General features: G+C 47.1%; 2 protein-coding genes across 4 annotated transcripts in view; one reads left to right on the top strand and one right to left on the bottom strand.

Moving 5' to 3' along the window:
* RAB3IP (RAB3A interacting protein) overlaps nucleotides 1-20,234 on the top strand; it is a 132,599-nt gene that overhangs the window by 7,663 nt on the left and 104,702 nt on the right. The window contains exon 2 of one of the 2 annotated variants that reach the window (XM_048217889.2): nucleotides 11,067-11,145. The gene's annotated coding sequence lies outside the window, so the exon portion shown is untranslated. Of the gene's footprint in view, nucleotides 1-11,056; nucleotides 11,146-20,234 lie in introns of those variants that run through there. The other variant, XM_048217890.2, reaches the window with a different exon arrangement.
* Nucleotides 14,536-20,234, bottom strand: part of BEST3 (bestrophin 3) — a 35,047-nt gene continuing 29,348 nt past the window's right edge. For both annotated transcript variants that reach the window (XM_026500051.4, XM_044384611.3), the window contains one exon: nucleotides 14,536-16,665. In XM_026500051.4, coding sequence (XP_026355836.1) covers nucleotides 15,726-16,665 — 940 coding nt within the window. In that variant the 3' untranslated portion in view covers nucleotides 14,536-15,725. The remainder of the gene's footprint in view (nucleotides 16,666-20,234) is intronic.

The raw sequence follows: 20,234 nt of genomic DNA, 5'->3' as shown, positions 1-20,234 counted from the left end.
GCCTCTGTGCTAACCTCTGCCGGAAGTGTGCCAGGCAGCAGTCCCCAAAGCTCACCCTGGACACCGGCCCTGAGAGCAGTGTCCTTGGCTGACTGGTCTTGTGACCTGTCCTGAGGTTTCCTGGCCACATTCAGTCTCCATAGCAGCCCTGGCTCTCCGGGAAGTGCGTTTGGGCAGGCCGCGATATTATAGAACTGCTGGCAAGGAACTCTAGGTCAGATTCTTCCTGAAGGTCCAAGTAAATTACCTGTTGCTTTGACTAAAACATGTGAAAATTTCATCTAAGAACAGTAAATTCTTGAAGAAAAAAAATCTTTAAGAATCTTCTTCAGTGAAGAATTTATACTAGGCCTTGACTTCAGTTATGAAAATAAATAATGGAAAGGAGGGGAAAAAAAAGATTGAAAGGAAACATGTTGAAACACTAACAGTTGTTTCGATGTGGAACCATGTATTTTTCTTGCCAGTTTTTCCAAAACAAGGTGTTTACTTTTACAAGGAAAAAATACATGTTTAAATTCCCCCTTTCCTTATGTCTGTCTTGAGGCATTTGAAGGGGTTGACCACGAGCAAACCAGCCAACCTCCTCTTGATGACTTTGAGAAAATCATCTAAGTGCCCTGATCAATTTCCTCATTAGTAAAATGGGAAAACAGTAGAATAGTGGGCTTGGTAAGGTTAGGATGAGCATAAACGCGATTATCTGGGTAAAATTTTTATTACCAGTCTGGCTCATGGTAAATGCTCATGATAAGTGGTGGTCATTATGATCACTAATGGGCTCCTGATGTTCTTAGTTACTCGCAGGAGCATCCGTGTTGTTGTGACCAGCAGAGGGCACTCCCGACCCCAGGAGTCCACAGGACGTGGGACACCAGGAGTCCACTCTCGTGCGCCTGTCCTAGGTAGATGGACGTGAGGAGACAGCGCACAAATGCCCCTGCCTTGCTTGCGGATCTCTGAGTTCCCAGCCACAGACTGAGGTAGAAATTCGTGTTAGAGCTGGAAGTGGCTGACTTTCTCTAGCTGTAGTGGAAACTGGTCATGCTGCTCACAGAAATGCACATGTGATGGATGCCGATCTTTCCTGTGGGGCTCCCTTTGGCAAAGAGGCAAGCATTCCCCCTTCGGGACTGGAATCTCCAGGGCATAGTGGGGACAGAGAGCGGCAGGTGAGTGAGTCGGGGCGTTCTACTATCTGGGTTGAGTGGGGTGCAGAGGAGAGGCTGATGGTCTACTGGTTACTGGCCCTAGGAGACCAAGTGGAAAGAGGGCCACACTCTCTGCGAGTTTTGACTCCACTATCTCTCTCCAGCCCTGACCACTCCTCTAATCTCAAGACTTGTCTGATATCCAGTTGTCCATTTGATGTGTCTACTTGGATAGGGTTAAATATATCCCCAAGTTCTTCCTGACTGCTAACAACCACCATCACTACCGACTGCTACAACAGAAACAAAACAAAAGTGAGCCTATACTCTCAAAATGTCATTCATTTACTAAACAAATCTTTCTTGAGCGTCCACCCAGGGGAGGCGTTATGGCGGTGATTCCCCCCATTATGGGGCTATATGGATAGAAGCCAAATGTCTGTAACAAGGAAGTGGACCGTGCTGCTCCACTGTGCACTGGTGGGGAAAAAACGCAAAAATTTGTGAGTATTATGCTTGCTTCTGGGTACGCATTTGAGTAGGGTCATTTTGAAATAATGACACACTTCAGTGGAGAGAGGGAGAGAAGGATGGGGAAGGGATCATGAAATGTAAAGATTATTTGGCAAGGTTTGGTTTCAAGAAAAGTGTGCGTGTGTGCGCACGTGCGTGTGCACGTGCATATGGGCGCGCGTGCGTGTGGGAGGCTTCTGTAGATGCAGCGTAATGGCATCCTTCAAATGTCTGCGGGTGGCCCTCAGTGTGGAGAAGGATGGACAAATTAGGTATGAACCCGGAGGGCGAGTGGGATGGCTGCCAGGAGGCAGCTTTTGGCTCAATGTGGAGAGGGCCATCTACTGAGTGTGATGTTCCAGCACGCAGTGGGTCATCTTAGGAGGGGTGAATTGTCTTTCACCGGAAGGTTCTGGCTGGAAGAATCTTGGCAATGATACTGTAGAGAGAATTCTGTCATGCAGTGGGGTGCTGAACTAGGCGACACCAAAATTTCCTTCCCACCCCGAGTTTCCAGGAACTGGCAGATCAGTGATATGGAGATCCAGTGTGGATGCATTTCTGTAACCAGCCTGGTGCCAGTGGGGTATCAGCAACCTTGGGGGTCTGTTCCCCCAAGTGTCTTGCTGATGAAGGGCCTCTCTATTCCATAATGTCCCATCCATTCAAGAAGAGAGGAGCAGTTGGATCTGAGGGGCCTGCAAGATATGGTGAAAGCTGAAGCTCCCCAGCTCTGCTCAGACCAGTGTGTCAGACTTTTTACTGGGGCAGCCTTTGATCTACTTCCTGATCTACTTCCTCACCCTGACATCCCCAGGCATTGAGCACACACATCTGGAGGGGCTTGTGGAACCACCTCCTTGATCTCAGACAACACGCTCATCTTTATTACATTGTTTTCCCTCCTGATAAGCCTCTTAGCTGCCAATTTCTTAGATTTTTCTCTTTGGTAAGCAACCCATTTAGAAGAGATTTGAAATGTGAACCAAAGTTTTTCGAAACAAATTATGTGTGACTGGGCTGTCCTTAGTTCCAATCTGGTAATGCCCTTGGATCACAGGAGGGGGTGTTTGGCCTGCTGTTCAGAATAAGGAGGAGGCAGGCCACCTAAGGCACTGGGATTACTGAGTGGGCCTGGGAGATTATATGGGATACCCCTCCTCATTTTTGCCTTTCCCCCTTTTCTCCCACACCACCCCATACTTCCATTATTTTCTCCTTTATCATCTTAGACTGGGGACCCCCACCCCTAGTAAGCCGCCTTCCCACCCGAAGCCCTTCCCTACTTTGGAATGCTTTCCTCTGGTTTCACACATTCAAGGCCCTCCCTGGCAGTGGGACTGGGGTGAGGGTGGGGCTGACAGTGCCATCCAGGCAGGGTGTCCTGAGGCTGATGGGGGTGTCCTGCACCCTGTGACCAGGACCTGGTTCCAGGAGGGACTTTCCTGGCCAGTGGATCACTGCTGGGGTGAGTGTAATTTCTTCTGCTGCTTCTGCTTCTTCTGCTTCCTTCTTCTGCTCCTGCTGCTTCTCCTTCTCCTCCTCCTCCTCCTCCTCCTCCTCCTCCTCCTCCTTCTTCTCCTTCTCCTGCTCTTCCTCCTCCTTCTCCTCCTCCCCCCCCCTTCTTCTTTTTTGGCATAAGATTGGGCCTCCAGAAGAGGCACTCTGATTTGGGGTTACTCAAATTGTTTATACAGAGAGGGGCTTTGCACACCCTAGTCATGCCCCTGGTTACTCTCTAGTCCTGTCTGTGTCCCAAACTTCCTCTCCCAGGGGCAATTTCTAGTGCATCTGAGAAGCTTCAGCAGCCCTCAGGGATAAACATCAGGATGACCCTTGGTTTAGGTGGAGGAAACTGGAGGGTCTGACCCGGGGCTTCCCGAAGTTCGACATGCTGATATGCTGCCACCTGGAGGCAGGTCGGGGCTGCACTGTTGGAGAAACACCCCCGTATTGTCCCCCTCCTGGGCCTTTGCCTCTGCAAGTGGAGTTTGCGATACGCTTTTGCCAACTCACTTTAAGGCAGGACATTTAAGAAATTATGTAACTCGATCTTTGATTCAGGAAAGGAGTCCTTTTTATATCTTCAGGGAAAAAATATTAAACATTCTCAAATCTTACTTTTGCTCTAAAGTCAGGCCCACTTCATTAAATAATGGTAAAGACTGTTAACAATTAGGGAGCCATAACTTTCCATCAGGTCCTCTGTTAATTGTTTCATATCCACTACTTCATCTGATTTTTAAAACAACACAGTGAGGAAGATACGGGAATTAATGCCATTTTATAGTTGTTGAAATAGAGGCCAGAGCAGGTCAGGCAACATGACCTAGGTCACACAGCTAGGAAGTGTCTGGGCTTGACTAGAACCTGTCCCCCAGCTCTTACTTACCATCTTATTTAATACCATGAGGATATAATAATGGCAACAAACATTTATTATGTGCTTACTGTATGACACGCAATGTACTAGGAGTTTTGTCTGTATTAATTCATTTAATACTAACAATAACAGGCATTACGATGATCCCCATTTTATCTCCGAGGAAACCAAGTCACAGAAAGATTAAGTAACTTTGCACGAGCAGCAGTGGATCCAGAATTCAAACCCACACCGTCCACGTCCAAAAGTTTACATTCATACCGTTTATGTTCTCTTCTTGACAAAAGGTGATTAGGCCACATTCGAAGTTGAGTTTTCTGAGTGCAACATGAAGTAAAACCAAGAGCTCCCTCCACCCCCTGCGGCCCTGATGCCCTGGGCCCTTCCCTGGGGACTGGCAGAAGCATGCGTGTCCGCTGACACATACATGGGAAGGTGCGAGCCCTGGGTTGTGGGGGCTGGGCAGCTGGGGTGCCCACGTGACCCCCATCTGCTCGCTGGGTTCCCTGGTGGCCCTGAGGGATGGGATTGCATACCAGCAGCTTGCAGGTTCTCCATGTCGCCGCCAACTCCAGACGGCTCTGGATCTTAGCAGTGCTGTTTATAGCAGAATTGAACTGCCTGTTTGGTGGGGTAACAACAGAGTGGGGTTTGCAAAAGCCATGCGTGGGGGTGGCCTCAGGTAACAGAGGTGAGGTAGCTGCAGAGAACCTGGTGGCCGGACCCCAACCCCAAATGTTGACGGGACACAGGGAGAGGGTCCTTTCTACTCTGATGTTGGGCGTCTTACTTTGGTTCTCCATCTCCTCAGGGCCTCCCACAGGCTCTCTGAGTGTCCCTTGAAGTATATTCTGAGGAAAGTGACTCTGGACTTGGTGTGAGCTGAACACAAAGCCAGTTCCTTATGGCTGTTAGAGGTTCCTTCTCAGCCATCCCTTCCCCACACCAACAGGGTTTACCAACTAGGGCTTAGCTGTTTTTTCTCCTACTAGTAAGTAAACCTGCCCTTTTCCTTACGGGGGCGGGGGGTGAACCTGGCTTTTAAAAATTACATATCCTTTTCTCTGCCCTCTCTGCAGAGCTACCCCCTGTTAGTCAGTGTTCCATGCAGCTTGCTTGGGAGCTGACCTCAGACTGAGGTCGATGGCTGGAAATAGCAGGAGGGCTCCAGGCTGCCTCGGCCCATGGCAAGAGACAGCCGGCCGGCTGGCTACTATGAACAGAGGCTAGAGTTTCTCCTGTGGGAATGACACACAAATGACATGCTGTTCCTGGGTTGTTTGGATCTGACATCCCTGCAAGGCCTGCTGCCAATGGGGCCTGGTCAAGCGCGGCCGGATAGTGCCAGAGTCCCTGCGTCTCAAATGATTTGCGCTGTCGGTGAGCCAGGGAGAACATCTCAACTGTACAGCTCACCCAGAGAAGCAGGTCAGAAAGAGGGGAGAATACAGGTTTATCACGTGTGGGCAGCAGCTTGGGGCTGCTGGAGTTTAGAGTAATACATAGAATAATGACCCGCCACCCTTAGCTTTGCATCTTCTTCTTCTTTCCCTCTTTGCACAGATTAGGGATCTCACAGTGGTTGAGGTCTCCATGGAGCTGTGGATGCTTTAGTAAAAGAGCTGCCAACTCAGGATACCCCCCAGGGCCAAATAGGCCACAACGGAGTGAAGAAGGCCCAGGTTGGGGCAGTGGGCAGCGGTGGAGACTGTGGTCAGTCCGAGAATCCTGGACAAGCAAGAACTGTAAGGAACTCAGATCCAGGCCACCGGCCGGGAGTTTTCCTCTGCAGACCCAAGTCATACATCCAACTCTGGCTCGGCCCAGACAGTCCAGCTGTTTCAAGGACTTTTGCCCTTGCACTTTCCCTTCGTTGGGCTTCTGGGATGCCCCTGTATCGATCCTTGCGTAGTGAATGTCTCCCAGCGAGCATACGCAGAGGCAAGACCCTCAATCCAGCACGTAATGAGAACATTGGTAGAGTGGAAATTACCACGGAGAATCTCTTAGGGAGGGACCATGGTGGGCACTTTATTAGGATCTTTCTCGGGAACCCACGTGCCTGGATACTAAAAGTCACTGGAAGCGTTTCAGTGGAACAGCAGACAATGCTCGGCTTGTGTTTAGGAGCCAAACTGTGTGAGGAGGTCTAGTGTTGTGCCTTCACACGCAGGACTCGCTCTCCGCACACTGGAACTGAGCCGATGGGGTGGCATCCCCATCTTCTGTCTCCCACTCCCTCTGAGGCCTGTGTTCCCTGGGGAGGAGGGTGGACGTGAGGAGGTCCTTTTCTTTATACGTGTGTACACGTGCTTCTCCTTCCTTGAATTCATCCAGATCACACGCATTTCCTAGGCTTCTCTCGTTCTCCAGGATACACCTACAGCCATTCCATGTGCACTGAGAAGGAGTTAGTAGTCCTGCTCTGGATCCACAGACTTGTTTCACGCACCCACCCCGGCTTTAACTAAAGACAAAGGACAGTCCTGTCTTATGCCCATGGGTTTAAATTGTTCCCGGTGCAGGAAGGGATTGCGAGGAGATCAGGTTTAGCTGCAAGAAAGGTGTTTATAGAGAAATCGGCTCTAGAGCTGGGCTCTCCCTCAGGGAAATGATGTATTGGCCTCAGAGTTTATGTGCAGACCTGATTTTGAGCCCCAGCTCTGCCAGTTGTCAGCCCTGTGACGTAAGTACGCTATTTCATCTCCTTGAGCCTCAGTTTCCCTATGTGTAGTATGGGCATAGAGACACCTCCCTGTTTATTAAGAGAATCAACTGGGAGAGCGCGCGTATAACACTTAGCATAACGCCTAAAACATGATAGGTATTCAGTCAGTCTTGGCCTCCCGGGGTCCCCACAGACTTTGGAGGCTATGTCAACACAGCTGGCTGAGTAGTTACGGCCATCGACTGCTGATCTGTTGTGTTCTGAATACAGAAATTTCTATTCTCTCCTGGTTGATAGTTTTTTAGATGCAGTGTGGAGTAGTAGAATCAGCAATGAGCCTAGGAGACCTGGGCTGAAATCCAGGATTGAAATTTTAACGGTTGTGTTCCTTTCAGCAAGTTGGTTAGCTTCTCTGTCTCCTTCCGTGTAATGAGGGGGTAATATACTTTTATATACCTCTTAATTTATATACTTCTTAATTCTTTTGGAGGACCGGCCGAAGTGAGGTGCGTTGAACACTGGCACACCCCAAGTACCCGAGAGGTGTTGATTCTCCCTCCCCTCATCCTTTGCCCCTTTTTGTTTCTGCCATTTGTTTCTTTCTGCCACTCTTAATATTCATCATAACTGTCTCTTCCTTCCTCCCGCATTCCTAGAATCTCCAGAAATGTTATTAGAACCTGCATTTGAGAGACCTTAAATCACTTAATCTAACCATTAATTTTAGAGTTGAGCAAAATGAAGTCCAGAGTGTTCAAGTAACTTGACTGAGACCACACAGCTAAGGTTATGGTCACATCTGATTGAGATTTCCAGGTCTCTTAACTTTGGATCTAGATTTAATGTGGATACAGTTTTCTTTCTCTTTCTCTCTAGCATTCATTCATCTAATATTTTTTGGAGACATGTCAGGCAGTGTCGTTAGCAAGGGGGATACCCTGGTTGAACAAGACAGTGATTGGAGCTTACACCCAATGGAAGGGGTATGGCTGCCTCCTAGGACATGTGGCAATATGCACGGTTTGCACTATACCCACGAGGGTGGCACGGTCCCACCTGGCCTCTCCCAGCTAAACCTGGACCTTCTTCCTTGGCAGAGTAGCAGGGGAGCACAGAGCCTCCGAATCGGGGCCAGGAGGAGCAAATGTAATGGTGAAGAGAAGGGAAGGTGTCATTCAGGAACTTGCCTGTGTTCCCACATTCCTTAGTGATGAATGTAATTGAGATTCATTTTTACTGGGGAAAAGTACGACTGATGGTTTGTTTGAAAGTACTTTCTAATCTTGAACAGTGCTTTTTCCTTTGGAGCTTGTGGGGTCCAGTGACCATGTGTCTGAATAACAAGTGTATTGTTAGTATCAAAGATGCTGCCCATTTCAGAAAGCTTTGTTTCCTGAGGAATAAAGGGGAGATGAGATTAGTTCTCATCTGAAACCATCTGCCACCTGTCCCAAGCACGGCAGCTGATTCCTCAGGACTGGGCCGAGGGTGGCCGTGAACACCCAGCATCACCCATCTCTGAGCAAAGCCTGTTTCAGGAGGATGAGGACGACTGTGGAAAGTGGAAAGCCCTAGAGGGTCCCGGGCAGACCTACAGCTGGCCTCCCGCTGTAACCCCCTCCCCCCCTGGATCCCAGGGCTGGATGGCGGTGTGATTGTGGACTCCGCCTCTCGGATTCCATCCTGCCTTCCTTTGACCGTCGCAGGATCCCGAGCTATCCTTGTAACGCAGTCACTGTATCTTCTTCAGTGAGAGCTCCCTGCGTGCCAGGCTCAGCTCTTACAGGTCAGTCTCAGCCTGATGGAAGAGATGGCTTATTTCTAGCGGGTTTTTATGCAGTCGAGTATACTAGGAGTTTACACCCTTCAGGCACCCAGGCAGGGCAAATCACTAGTCAAAATACAACAGGAGGGAATGCATTTTGGAAGCAGTTTGTATTTAGTGGAGAGGAGTTAGAGTTTTATGGAGTTATGACCCAGCTTTCTCTTTTCCCGTTCTACTCCGTCTTTCTCATCTCTCAGATGCTACTTTCCATCATACCAGTGTATCTGCCTTTCAAGAAATACATGGAACTTATAGACTGCTCGCTTAGCAGGAGGCAATAGGGGGAAACTGCCTCAATCTATAGAGGAAGATAAAACTGGATACCTATGTACCACCGTAGGATCATAGGAAAATCTAGGCGAGTAGGAGAGCATCGTGACATAGGGGTGCGGAAGGATTTCTTATCCAAAACTGCAAAAACATAAAACAAAAAACCTTGATGAACTTGATTATGTTATAATTAAGGATTTCTAGTCAACAAATAACAGCACGGACACTTTTAATAAGCACTCGAAGCGTTGAAAAGATTGTTGCAATGTCCAAAACGAACAAGGGTCTACTATTATTCTAGAATGTAAGGAACTCCTGAGAGTCAACAAGAAAAAGATAGAAACCCCATTAAATTAAAGGGCAAAGAGTTTGAAAAGGCAATTCAGAAGAGAAGTCCCAAAAGAATTAAGAAGTATATAAAAGGACGCTTAATGTCATTAGTAAATCAGGTAAATGTCATACAGTGATCAATAATACTTAATTGGCAGGTAAATGTCAATTAAATGACAATTAGGTGTCACTTTACACTTGTTAGACTGGAAAAATTCAAAACCTAGGTGGTGCCAAGCAGGGCAGGGAGGGGGTGGTGGAGAAACCATGTGCTGTGCTTGTAGCTACAGTTCTGGAGCACGTCTGGCAGGAGGGTCTCAGGTTAAGTATATCCAGACTCCCGGACCCTGCAGCGCTGCCCCAGGGTATGCACTCCCTGGGGCCATAAAGGAAGCCTTTGAAGGAGTTTATCGTGGAAGGGATGAAGGCAATAGGGCAGTAGACAGGTGAGCTATAAGACATCTTAGAACATGCCAGAGTTAGAAGCAACAGATGAGAGGTATACAAGGAAGCTTGGGAGGACCTTAAAAACATTGTACTGAGGGAACAAACACACAAACAGATGAGACCTATAATATAAAATCATTTACATAAGTTAACCCTCACACCCAAATACAGGTTGTATAAGAATGTTTATAAAGGGCTTTACATTAAAACAAAGTTCAGAGGGGAGCAGGATTGGGGATGAAAGGAAACAAACATACAAACTGGCTGAACTTCAGGGAGAGGGAGACAGATGATGCGGGAGGCCGAGGGTCCTAACTCCCACCTGCCCAGCTTCAGCTAAATGTCCTCCACTCAGCAGTTGCCTCATGTCTCACAAGTGACTGTGAATAAAAGTCCAGCTGGCGATGTCATCCAAGACCACCAATTCTCTGATGTTATTCTGGGAGCGCTGGGAAATCCACGAGGTTGCTTGGCCGGAGGGGAGGAGGTAGACATCCTACCCACTTTAACAATTCTCTACTAAAAAAACCCTTCTATACAAAATAAAATGCCAAATTATTTCTCTAGAAGATATGGTTTATTTGGTCCTCAGGGAGACATATATAAAGGCTGAAGCTGGATGAGGTCGCTCTCCGTTATCTAGCGGTGTATTGGCACAAGTTCTTATGTAGTATTTGGTAGACTATACTGTCGCCACCCTTTCTGTGAGCCACACTGTCAGGCTAGCAATGGCATTTTGCCACTCTTCCTGGTAAGAGACATCTGAGGAATTCTCTACGGGTGAACCTCGGGGTTCGTTCCCCCTTTTCTGAATTTGACCTATCAGCTCCTTTAGCGTCAGGAAGAAGTGATGACTAGCTTTGCAGCTGGTGCACTGAGTAGGTCAGCCAGTGACTGAGTTCATCTGCTCTTTCCTAGTCCTATTTCTTCCTCATCTCTCTTCATTAGTCTCCTTGATGGTTGTCTCATTTTAACCTTCCTATCGGCCTAAATCAGGGTTCCGAAACTCAGTATTTGGGTCTGGATAGCTGTTGCGGAGGTCTGTCCTGTCCATTGTAGGATGCTTAGTTTAGCAGCAACCCTGGCTTCAACCCACTAGATGCCAGTAGTGCTCCCCAGTTTGACAACCCCAAACATCTCCAGAAAGAAATCACCTCCAGTGGAGAACCACTAGCCTGCACAGAGAAGCCGGGGGACACATCAGCATTTCTGTACACAATCTATTTTATTTTATTTTATTTATTTTTTTCAAAGATTTTATTTATTTATTCGACAGAGATAGAGACAGCCAGCGAGAGAGGGAACACAAGCAGGGGGAGTGGGAGAGGAAGAAGCCGGCTCATAGCAGAAGAGCCTGATGTGGGGCTCGATCCCAGATCGCCAGGATCACGCCCTGAGCCGAAGGCAGACGCTTAACTGCTGTGCCACCCAGGCGCCCCTGTACACAATCTATTTTAGAAATGTTCTTATTTGTTTCAGGATACAAGATGCAGCATTCCCGTTGCTGACTCTGTTCGGTAAATGTTTAAAACCAGAAGCTCCAAGAAGATGGTTCCAGGTAATCCTCTGGCCACATCCACCTGTGGCAAAAAGGTTTGGGCCTATTTCCTGAATTAATTCAGAAACAAAACAACACAGCGCAAAAACGGAATCCTTGGTCGGAGTTAATTGAGTCGTTAGGGCAAATGTGGCTCTTGTGTGGCTGCTTTCCTGGGGAAGTGCTTCTGTTTCCTGTTTGCCTTGGCCACGGACGCATGCTCGGCAGAGGTGTGAAGAGCGGCTGGAAAGAGGTGAATGTTTGCTGGGGTCGCCTCTCTCCAGCTGTGCCAGTGGGTTGGAATCCTTCTCCTGGGTTTTCTAGGATTTGCAATAGGACAAGGCGGGCATTCTCAAATTGGTTCCTTTGACTCAGTGGCCATTTCAGTGGGAACGACTGTCCTAAAAATTAGGGTTCATAGAACTAAGAAAAACAGAGTGCATGTGAAGGGATTGAGGATCTCCGTGAGATAGTTGGCTAAGACGAAATAAGGAAAATCCTTGGTTATTACTGTTAATACTCCCTAGCACTTCGGAAAATGTTTGTTGTGGGTCATGTTCATGATGATTTGATGAGGGCAGGGCAGGTGGAATCAAATTCGAATTTGGCTCTTGCTTAGGAGTTTTTATAGTTGTGGTGCTTATTCAAAAATTACCTGATATAGAACCAGGTTTAGGAAGATTAGATGCCCTAAGATGGTCCTTAAACTTCAAACCAAGTTTGAAGTTTGCTAAATCCTCTCGAATTACAGTGGAAAGAACAGGAGCAATTAATTGTTTCAAGTTCCACATTTTGATTGGGCGGAGGAGGCACTCATCACCATGGTGATGAGGTCTGGGCTATGTATGGTGAGAAGTGAAGGAATGACAAGACACTGGAGAGAAGGAAGATGTGGGAGATGCTGGGAAGCATATGAAAGAAAAAAAAATGAAGCCAAAAGAGAAATAATAAGGTTTCTTGAATGAAAGAGATTAGAATCCTTGAGAATAAAGGGATCTTGACAAGCAAATGGCTAAAGTGGAAAGGGACAAGTCCTTCTTCCTGCAGAATCATGGGGGCATCAAGTCCAGCCCTACCCATCAACAAGACATTGCTGCCTGGGGCTCCCGGCCTTTTTGCATATCCCCCCTCAGCTCCTACAAGGGCCAGTGAGATGGTGCAGAGAAGAGCGCATTTCACAGGTGAGACTATGAGAGTCAGAAGGATGGGGGCTCGTTCAAGTTCATAAAGCTACAGGGGCAGAAGTCAACATGACGGTTTCGTACTCCTCATTCTGTTACATCACATGGCCGCCCGGGCTCAGCAGATTCTCAGAGAGTAGATGTTATGATGAGAAAATTTTAGAAAAATGATTGAGGACCGAATCTATTTTTCTGGAGAAGAAGCTAGAGGGGGAAGACACTGAAAAAGAGTGTATGTGAGTCTTTAAACAAATGGACAATTTTACATTTCTCCATTCCGTTTAAAATGTGTTTTCTATGGCTTAGCTCAACCCAGCTGAAAGTGGATGGCTGGAGTGGCAGAGGTGGTGAGCCATGAAGTACATGGGACAATTAAAGAGGGGGGAGAATTCTTTGTTTTTTGGGGGGCCGGTCATCCCTGAATTCTTGGACAACAGAGAAAAAGTTCACAGCCCTTTACCTTCCATGACCTGTGGACAGGCGTCAGGGCACAGCCAGCTCCAGAGGGCAGAGAGAGAAGGTGCCGGAGGGGGCTCAGCCTCATTGCGCTCTCTGGCTGGAGGAGTGCCTCTAAAGCACAGCAGAGCCTGTTCTGGGAATGGACAAGCCAAAAAGACTAAGCCACCAGGCCAGGTGACCACTCATGCAGGGGGTAGAAGTTTCCAGAGCTCAGGAGAAAATGGGCTAGGCAGGCAATGAAATCAGTCACCAGAGAAGAAATCTCTTCTTTTCTTTCCTTTTCTTTTTCCTTTCCTTTCCTTTCCTTTTCTTTTCTTTTCTTTCTTTTCTTTTCTTTTTTCTTTTTTTTCTTTTCTTCCTTTGCAGCTTTGGTCCATGTTGGGTAAAAACTCATTTTAGAAGAAATAGAGAATTTCTTCTTCTGATCTGGGCAATTGCTAGCTTGAATTTATAGCTGAATTCAATCACATGGGCTCATTGAATGAGTCATTATTCAGCTTCCAGTGCAAGGAGGAAATGGGAGGCCACCTCGGCGTCTGATGAAATATTGAGGAAATTAAATAATGGTGCTTAAGGGATGGATGGAAGCAGAGATGAATGAACACTCTCCTAGTCCAGGAGAGTGGACTCCTAGAATCATACAGTCTGTGTATAATTTATCACCTTGGATTTATGAACAAAAATTGATTATATTTTGAAAGCAGCTAAGTGGAAACTTGTTTGAATTTGAGGAATAGATAAAGCCAAAGAGAAGAGAATAAAGGGACTTAAGTTGAAACAGCCAAAAAAATAACATTAAGAGGCTGGGGGAGGGTTAGTGTTCCTGGCTCTTAGCTGCGTGATATCGGGGATTGATTGCATAGTCCATACTAATGCTTTGGGAATATCGGTCCCTTCCCAGGTGCTAACACTCTTGACCCACGTAGAGAACCGTCAGTGTATAGTATTTCTTCCGATATTATTTCGTTTTAGTCTTTTGAGAAAACCCAGTTAAAGTAAATGTCACTGCTGTCATACAGCTTGGGTGGCCCAGTTAGATGCAGTGTCTTGTAAAAATGTGCTAATTATAACATTGCATGTTGGGAGAAGTTGGGGAGGAGGAAGGGAAGGGCTCTGTCAGAAGAATGGAGAGGACCATGGCTGGGCTCAAAGGGGGAGCTATGCCCTCCTGTCTGCATAAAAGACCAGGTAGGGGCACCCGGGCGGCTTAGTCAGTTGAGCGTCTTGTGAGCCTCATGAGTGGCTCAGGTCAGAGTCTCAGGGTCGTGGGATTGAGCCCCACATTGGGCTCCATGCTGAGTTTGAAGTCTCCTTGAGATTCTCTCCCTCTCCCTCTGCGCCCCCACTCTCTCTCTCAAATAAATAAATAAAATCTTAAAAAAAAAAAAAATACCAGGTAGACTCAGGGAGGACCCAGAGGGCCTTCCAAGGCTGGAGAAGTTCAGGCATGGCTTCCTTGGGGCATCCTCCAGAATTGTGGGCAAATTGCTGGCCAATTCAGGGCCTTACAGGTGGCATGACACAGTGAGGGAGTGCACAGGTTAAGAGGGTGGGCTCTTGAGTCAGGTAAACCTGGGTTTGAATCCAAGCTCTACCACTTTCTGGCTATGTGATTTTAGTTACACTATTATGCTTTTCCAAAAGCTCTGTTTTCTTCATCTTTAAAATGGAGAAAATAGTATATCGACCCATAGGATTCCTGTGAGGATTAGTGAGGTTCCCTGTGAACTTTACACTCTGCTGCCTGGACCCTTGAGCACTCAATCAATGGTAGCAGTTAGGGTTACTTTATTTCTTAAGTCACATGTAGCCAAGCTTCATCATACGACAGAGATAGTGAGAGCAGCACTCCTAAGACATGGCCTTCTCCACACAAAGTCTGAGGCCCCAACCAACTGCTACCCCCAACAACTCCTTGGAGGGAGTTGGTCATCGTCCTGTCCCCATCGTGCCATCCTGGACCCCCTTAACCTCCCAGCTCCAGTATCCTACCTCATGCCAAACAACCTGGCAGACACAGTAACTGGTCCCATGTTGTGACATGATTGGGATTTTTGCTTAAGAGTTTGAGTTAAATACACTCAAGCCTTGTTATTCTTTGGTTCCATAAGCGTTTGGTTATGCAGGTTCCTTGTCCTCTTGGCTTCCAATTTCTCCAGTGTTCAAGACCAGGGGGTGGATACAGAAAGAATGGCAATGGCTGCCATCAGCCCTCCCGCCCCTTCCACTGGGAGGCCCAAGTGTGTCAGGTTGGACTTGGCTGATATCTTTGGTTGCCCTGTGGGAGGTGCTGCTAACGCCTCATAGTTTGGAAACAGTGGCGAAAAGTAAGCAGCAGGGTAGGCAAGAGAAAACAGTACATCCTGAAAGGTGGGACAGAGTAGAAGGGAAAGACAAAAGGATGGAGAATGAAAAGAAAACAAAGAAAAAGAAATTGAAGGGAGATGGTGGTTGTGATGTTGATGAAGCTTAAGAATCAAGAAGTGATAATAGTTCTAGAAAGTGGGAGTGAGACGGTTAGAAACCTTGAAGAGTCAGTATTAGGAAGGAGCTTTTGCGGCACTGTGCGACCCCTCTCCCTTCTCTTTATGATTGAGGAGCCAAAGAAAAGAGAAAAAGTGGGGAGGAGAGCGTCCTTTGTCTCCTGTAGGCGAAACGGGGGGACTATCGTCTACAAAGCCCTTTCCAAATCTAACAATCTCTGAATTATAAGTCACATATATACTATTAAGATTCCTTGTTTGGTTAAGATAGGTCGCTGTGGTCTGTGTGACTTCCATGAAAGTCACCTTGTAATGGATGATGTGAATGTATTGATTTTCTCAGTTCTCAGAAACTCAGGATCATAATGCCCTTCAGTTTTAAGTAGCTTATACAGTATGGTGGCTTTTTAAAAAGTTGACCAGTCCCTAGGTATGTTCTGGAACTAATGCTGAACTTTTGGGAAAGTAAGAGCCTCAGCTAGAACCAGGTCGTTGGCCTTTCTGGTCTTCCTTTGGCTGATTCCTCAGCTTGCTCATTGTTAAAATCTATGATATCTGTTTCCTTGGTGTCCAGGTTTTCCATTAAATACAGCATATCAGGAGAGGCTCGAGAGCCAGCCACAATGTTGATTCCACTGGTCTCTGAGGATGTTTCTGTGTCAAGTAAAAGAACAGGCTCAGGGCTCATGGGATGTGGACTCAGGCCTGCCGGGGAGGGGTGGTTGGACTCCAGGAACCCCGGGAGGCTCCACCTTTTCAGCAACTTGTCATCATTAGGGTCTTCCCCAGAGGCAAATGGGAGGATGTTTCTTTCATCTTTGGCCGAACTAGTCTGGGGACTGGGGTCCCTAGGAGGTGTCCCTTTCTCTGAGGGGAATGGAGTCAATCCCACGGGGACCTCCTGCTGTCCAGTCCTGCTTGGCTCTACCCCAGTAAACTCTGTGCTCTGGATGGAGGCACTGGAGCCATCTGACACGGGCACTGGTGCCTCAGCCGCTGTGATCAGTACCTCGGGGACCTGCGGCAATTTGGTGGGGGAGACCCTCACGCTGGACTGTGGACTCAGGCTCTGCAAAGTGCTCGTCTGGCTGGTCTCCCTGATGGTGGACAGCTCTCCCAGGCTGGAGTACAGCTTACTGCTCTCCTCTGGGGAGCAGGGTTGCTTCTGGGTGGCTGAGGCACGGTGGGGGCTTCTCGAGGGCACATCCAGCAGATCCCTGGCTGGGCTGACATCACCACTTGGGGGAAGGAACATGGAGCTGTCGCTGGCCTGCCTGCCGTAGCTTCTCCTCCGGGGGCTGGAGGGGTGCTCGTGGGCACTCAGGAACCTCTTGACTCTCCTAATCACGGAACGGCGGTGGCCATGCTTCTCATAACCCCACAGCCACTCCTCACCAGGGAAGTCGGACCCGGACAATCTGAAACACATAATGACACAATGCAGGCAGCGCAGCTTCGAGGCCCCGACTCTCTGGGTAGCATCTCAAAGTTAAGGACAGAGTTTGGTATTTTCACATTCCAGATTTTGAAATGGAGGGGATTTTAACTTGAGATAGTCCAGCAGAGGTTCTTGGAACTTTTGGTCACAGAACCTTTTTAAACTCTTAAAAATTACTGAATACCCCGAAGATATTTGTTTATGTGGATTCTAGCTATTGCTATTTACTGTATTAGAAATAACCGAGGAATATAAAAAAAGAAAACCCCACATACAAGAATGTGCAAGCACACATTCCATTAAATGTTAAGTGATGACATCATCACAGAGCATGGAGCCTCTGGAAAATTCCACTGTACACTCAGGAAAGAATGAGACTGAAAAAGATAAATAACATTTTAGTGTTGTTACAAAAATAGTTTTGACCTTAAGGGCTTGGGTCTTGGGGTCTTGGTTTTTGGGGATTCCTAGCGGTTCCCAAACCACACTTTGAAAATAACTAATCTAGAGATTTGGAGATTAAAAAAAAAAAGATACAATGTGTGTTCCTTCCCCCTTATTACAGGTGAACTAAGGCCATGAACTAAGGATCCATAAAATGCCCCAAAACATTGGACCACAGATAAATTCAAGACCATGCAAAACACAACTGACATTCACATTTAAGAACCTCCCATGCATTAATTCACTTAATTATCACATTCATTGTGTGAACTGGTACTATTATGATTCTCACTTTACAGATGAAGAAACTGAGGCCCAGAGAGATTCCTGAAGGCTTTGTAACCAGTGGGGTTAGAACTCAGAAATCTAAGTCCAAAGCCTTTGTTCTTAATTTCTTTTGTATAAAGTCTGCTACATGGGTGTCAGGTGATAAGGTAGAGCTGGGGGCGGGAGGAGTGCAGATTAATGAGTAAGACGGTCCTTGCCCACAGGTGATTTATTACCATCCCTGGTCTGCCCACCTAGGGTTAAGGAAGGAGAAATATGAACTCTGTGGAAAGAGCACATCCATCGAGGAGGGCCTCGAAATGTGGCTGGGCTCCCCAGTGCTGAAGCTTGATTGATTCGATAATGTTGAATTTTCAACATTTGAGACATAAAATAAATAACCCTACCCTTTGAATCATCTCCTTCAAGGCCGAAATAAAATGGATAATTGGGATGACAGTGAGGGCTCTGGGGTAATAAGGCCTAGTCTGGCCTCAGAGTACATGGTGCGTGTATGGTCTTACTGAGGTTCGAAGAAGAGCTACTTAAACCTCGCCCTTAAACTGCAAATGCTCACACGGGCTTTGGGAGCCACCATGCCCAATCCGCCCGGGTCCAGGATTCGTGTGGACATCCATGGGAACAAGATGCCTACACAGTGCCAGGTGCACTTTCTGTGATCCAAAGGACAAAGCTGGAAAAGCACGATATTGATGTAACCTGAAAGGGCAAAGTGAGCAGCAAAAACGTTCCTCCGTGTTTATGAATAAAAGATGGCTGATCGAGATGATTAACTGGGTAAATGTCCCTGGATGGTGTCCGATTACAACCTCGTGCTGTTATTCTAAAGCCCCAGCAGGGCCCTTGGCTACCAGATAGCCTCTGGCCAGCACCCCCGGCTGTGCATGGTCTGATTCTGTTACACGGACTTGAGAAACGCAGACTCATGCCTCCGCGGCCTTGGCCGCCCGGCTTGGTGGATTTCATGAGGTCAGATCTGCAGTCACACTTCAGGACTGCACTCGGTTACGGAGGGCACTGGAGGAGTGACAGTGCGGTCATTCGCTCAGATCGCCACGCTGTGAATCTCAGGTGGAGCTGGCGATCCCCCTTTATAGGGTGAGCCTCTGTCCTCCATTTGGGATCTTGACTTTTTATTTGGGATTTGTCTTCCTTGACTACCTCTAAACCACACAATCCTGAAAGCACGATAACATCTTCCAGGAAACATGGTTGTACTATCAGTACTTCAAAACTTTGTAAATCCTAAGGATGCAATTTTCTAACTATGCACTGGTGTGATGGATGTGTATGTTCGGGGGGGGCAAGAAGAATAAGCCCTATGTCACAAATTAGAGAAAAACAAACCAGTTGCGAAGAACAAACTGCACAAAGGGCAGTGCTCTTGCTCAATCAGTACTGATTCACCAACTGACACCAGGCATGGCTGCCAACGAGACCCCACTGTACCTTCCTGCCTCAGGAGACTGTGGTGTGGACACATGAGATTTATTCATTTTACCCAACTCAATCTATTGAGCACAGGCTATGAATGAATCGGCTGTATAAGTACTGTATCCCATCATTTAAAAGGAGGGAGTAGGTTTGTATATAAATAGCTACATTTGGGGCCAAGTAAGTTTTCGAGCTGACATTTGACATCTAGTAGGAATCGAATGGGCAGAGAAGAGACAGAGTATTCCAAGGGGAAGAAGTGACTTGAGCAAATAACACAGGGGAAACTCTAGGGTGTTTGTAAGGAATGGGAGATACTTGTGTTGTATCAAGCACAGAAGAGTGTCAGGCATACAGCTGAAAAGACAGCCTTGGATTGTGTTGAGGAGTCTCACATACTAGGTGAAGGGATTTGGACTTTACCGCAGAAGCAGCGGGCAGCTCGGGACTCCGCGAATGGAGAGCATAACTAGATCGTGTGCTGTTTGGTAGTAGTGTGCAAGCTGGAAAAGCTACATGGAAAGCAACATTGATGAATGTTGTCATCTAGAAATGCTTTGGATGAGAAACATACATGGGAACTTTCCATGCTGTTAGTCAGAAGGACCCATTAGTGGGTCTTTGGAAGAACACTCAGTGGCCTGTGATTTGGGGGACTGATGTGGTGAAGGAGGCCCTCTGGGTGTTTATGCTATCAAAGAGCAGTAGTGAGACTCCCCTGCATGATGAACCAAATGACCTATCATCCAAATGTTTCCGTGAGAGAACGTTTCACTGCCAGCACGAGATCCCCATCTCCTTTCTCCCAAAGTCATGGTTCCCAATATGATGGCAGAAATCATGGTCTAAGAACAAAATGGTTTAAAACTTAGAGTACACAGAATAGAAAACATTAAAGGTTTTTCATTTCCCAGTTGGGAGGTTTGGATGTACCTTTTAGGTCCTTTTAGACTTTCTTCTCCTCCTTATTTGGTTTTTAAAGTGTACCTTTAGTGAAGGGTTAGTACAATCCTGAGGCCCAAATATAGCACCACTTAAAATGCCTCAAAACAATGATAGCAGAAACATTATATTGCTTTACATTAGAGAAGGTCAGTTGAAAAAGGTCTTACATTCTGGAATTCGCTTGGACTTAGATAGGCAGGTAATTAGAGCTAGGAGGACATTCATGGAAAGTGCCATGCAGCCATTAGTGTCCAGAAGATGGAATTTGAGAATTGCCTCTGAGGTGAGGAAAATGATTTATTTTGGGAGCTTGCAAAGCCAGGATTTCTGCTGCCTGGGCTGACTCTAACCAGCTGTGTGACCTTAGGAGAGCCACTGAACCTTTCTGTGACTCAGTATCATACTTGATATACGAGGACAACAGTACTCTACCTGCCT

The sequence above is a fragment of the Ursus arctos genome, unplaced genomic scaffold (assembly GCF_023065955.2).
Source record: "Ursus arctos isolate Adak ecotype North America unplaced genomic scaffold, UrsArc2.0 scaffold_21, whole genome shotgun sequence".
Lineage (NCBI taxonomy): Eukaryota > Metazoa > Chordata > Mammalia > Carnivora > Ursidae > Ursus > Ursus arctos.
Note: the sequence above shows the minus strand (reverse complement) of the source record. Positions and strands in the feature narration are given on the sequence as shown.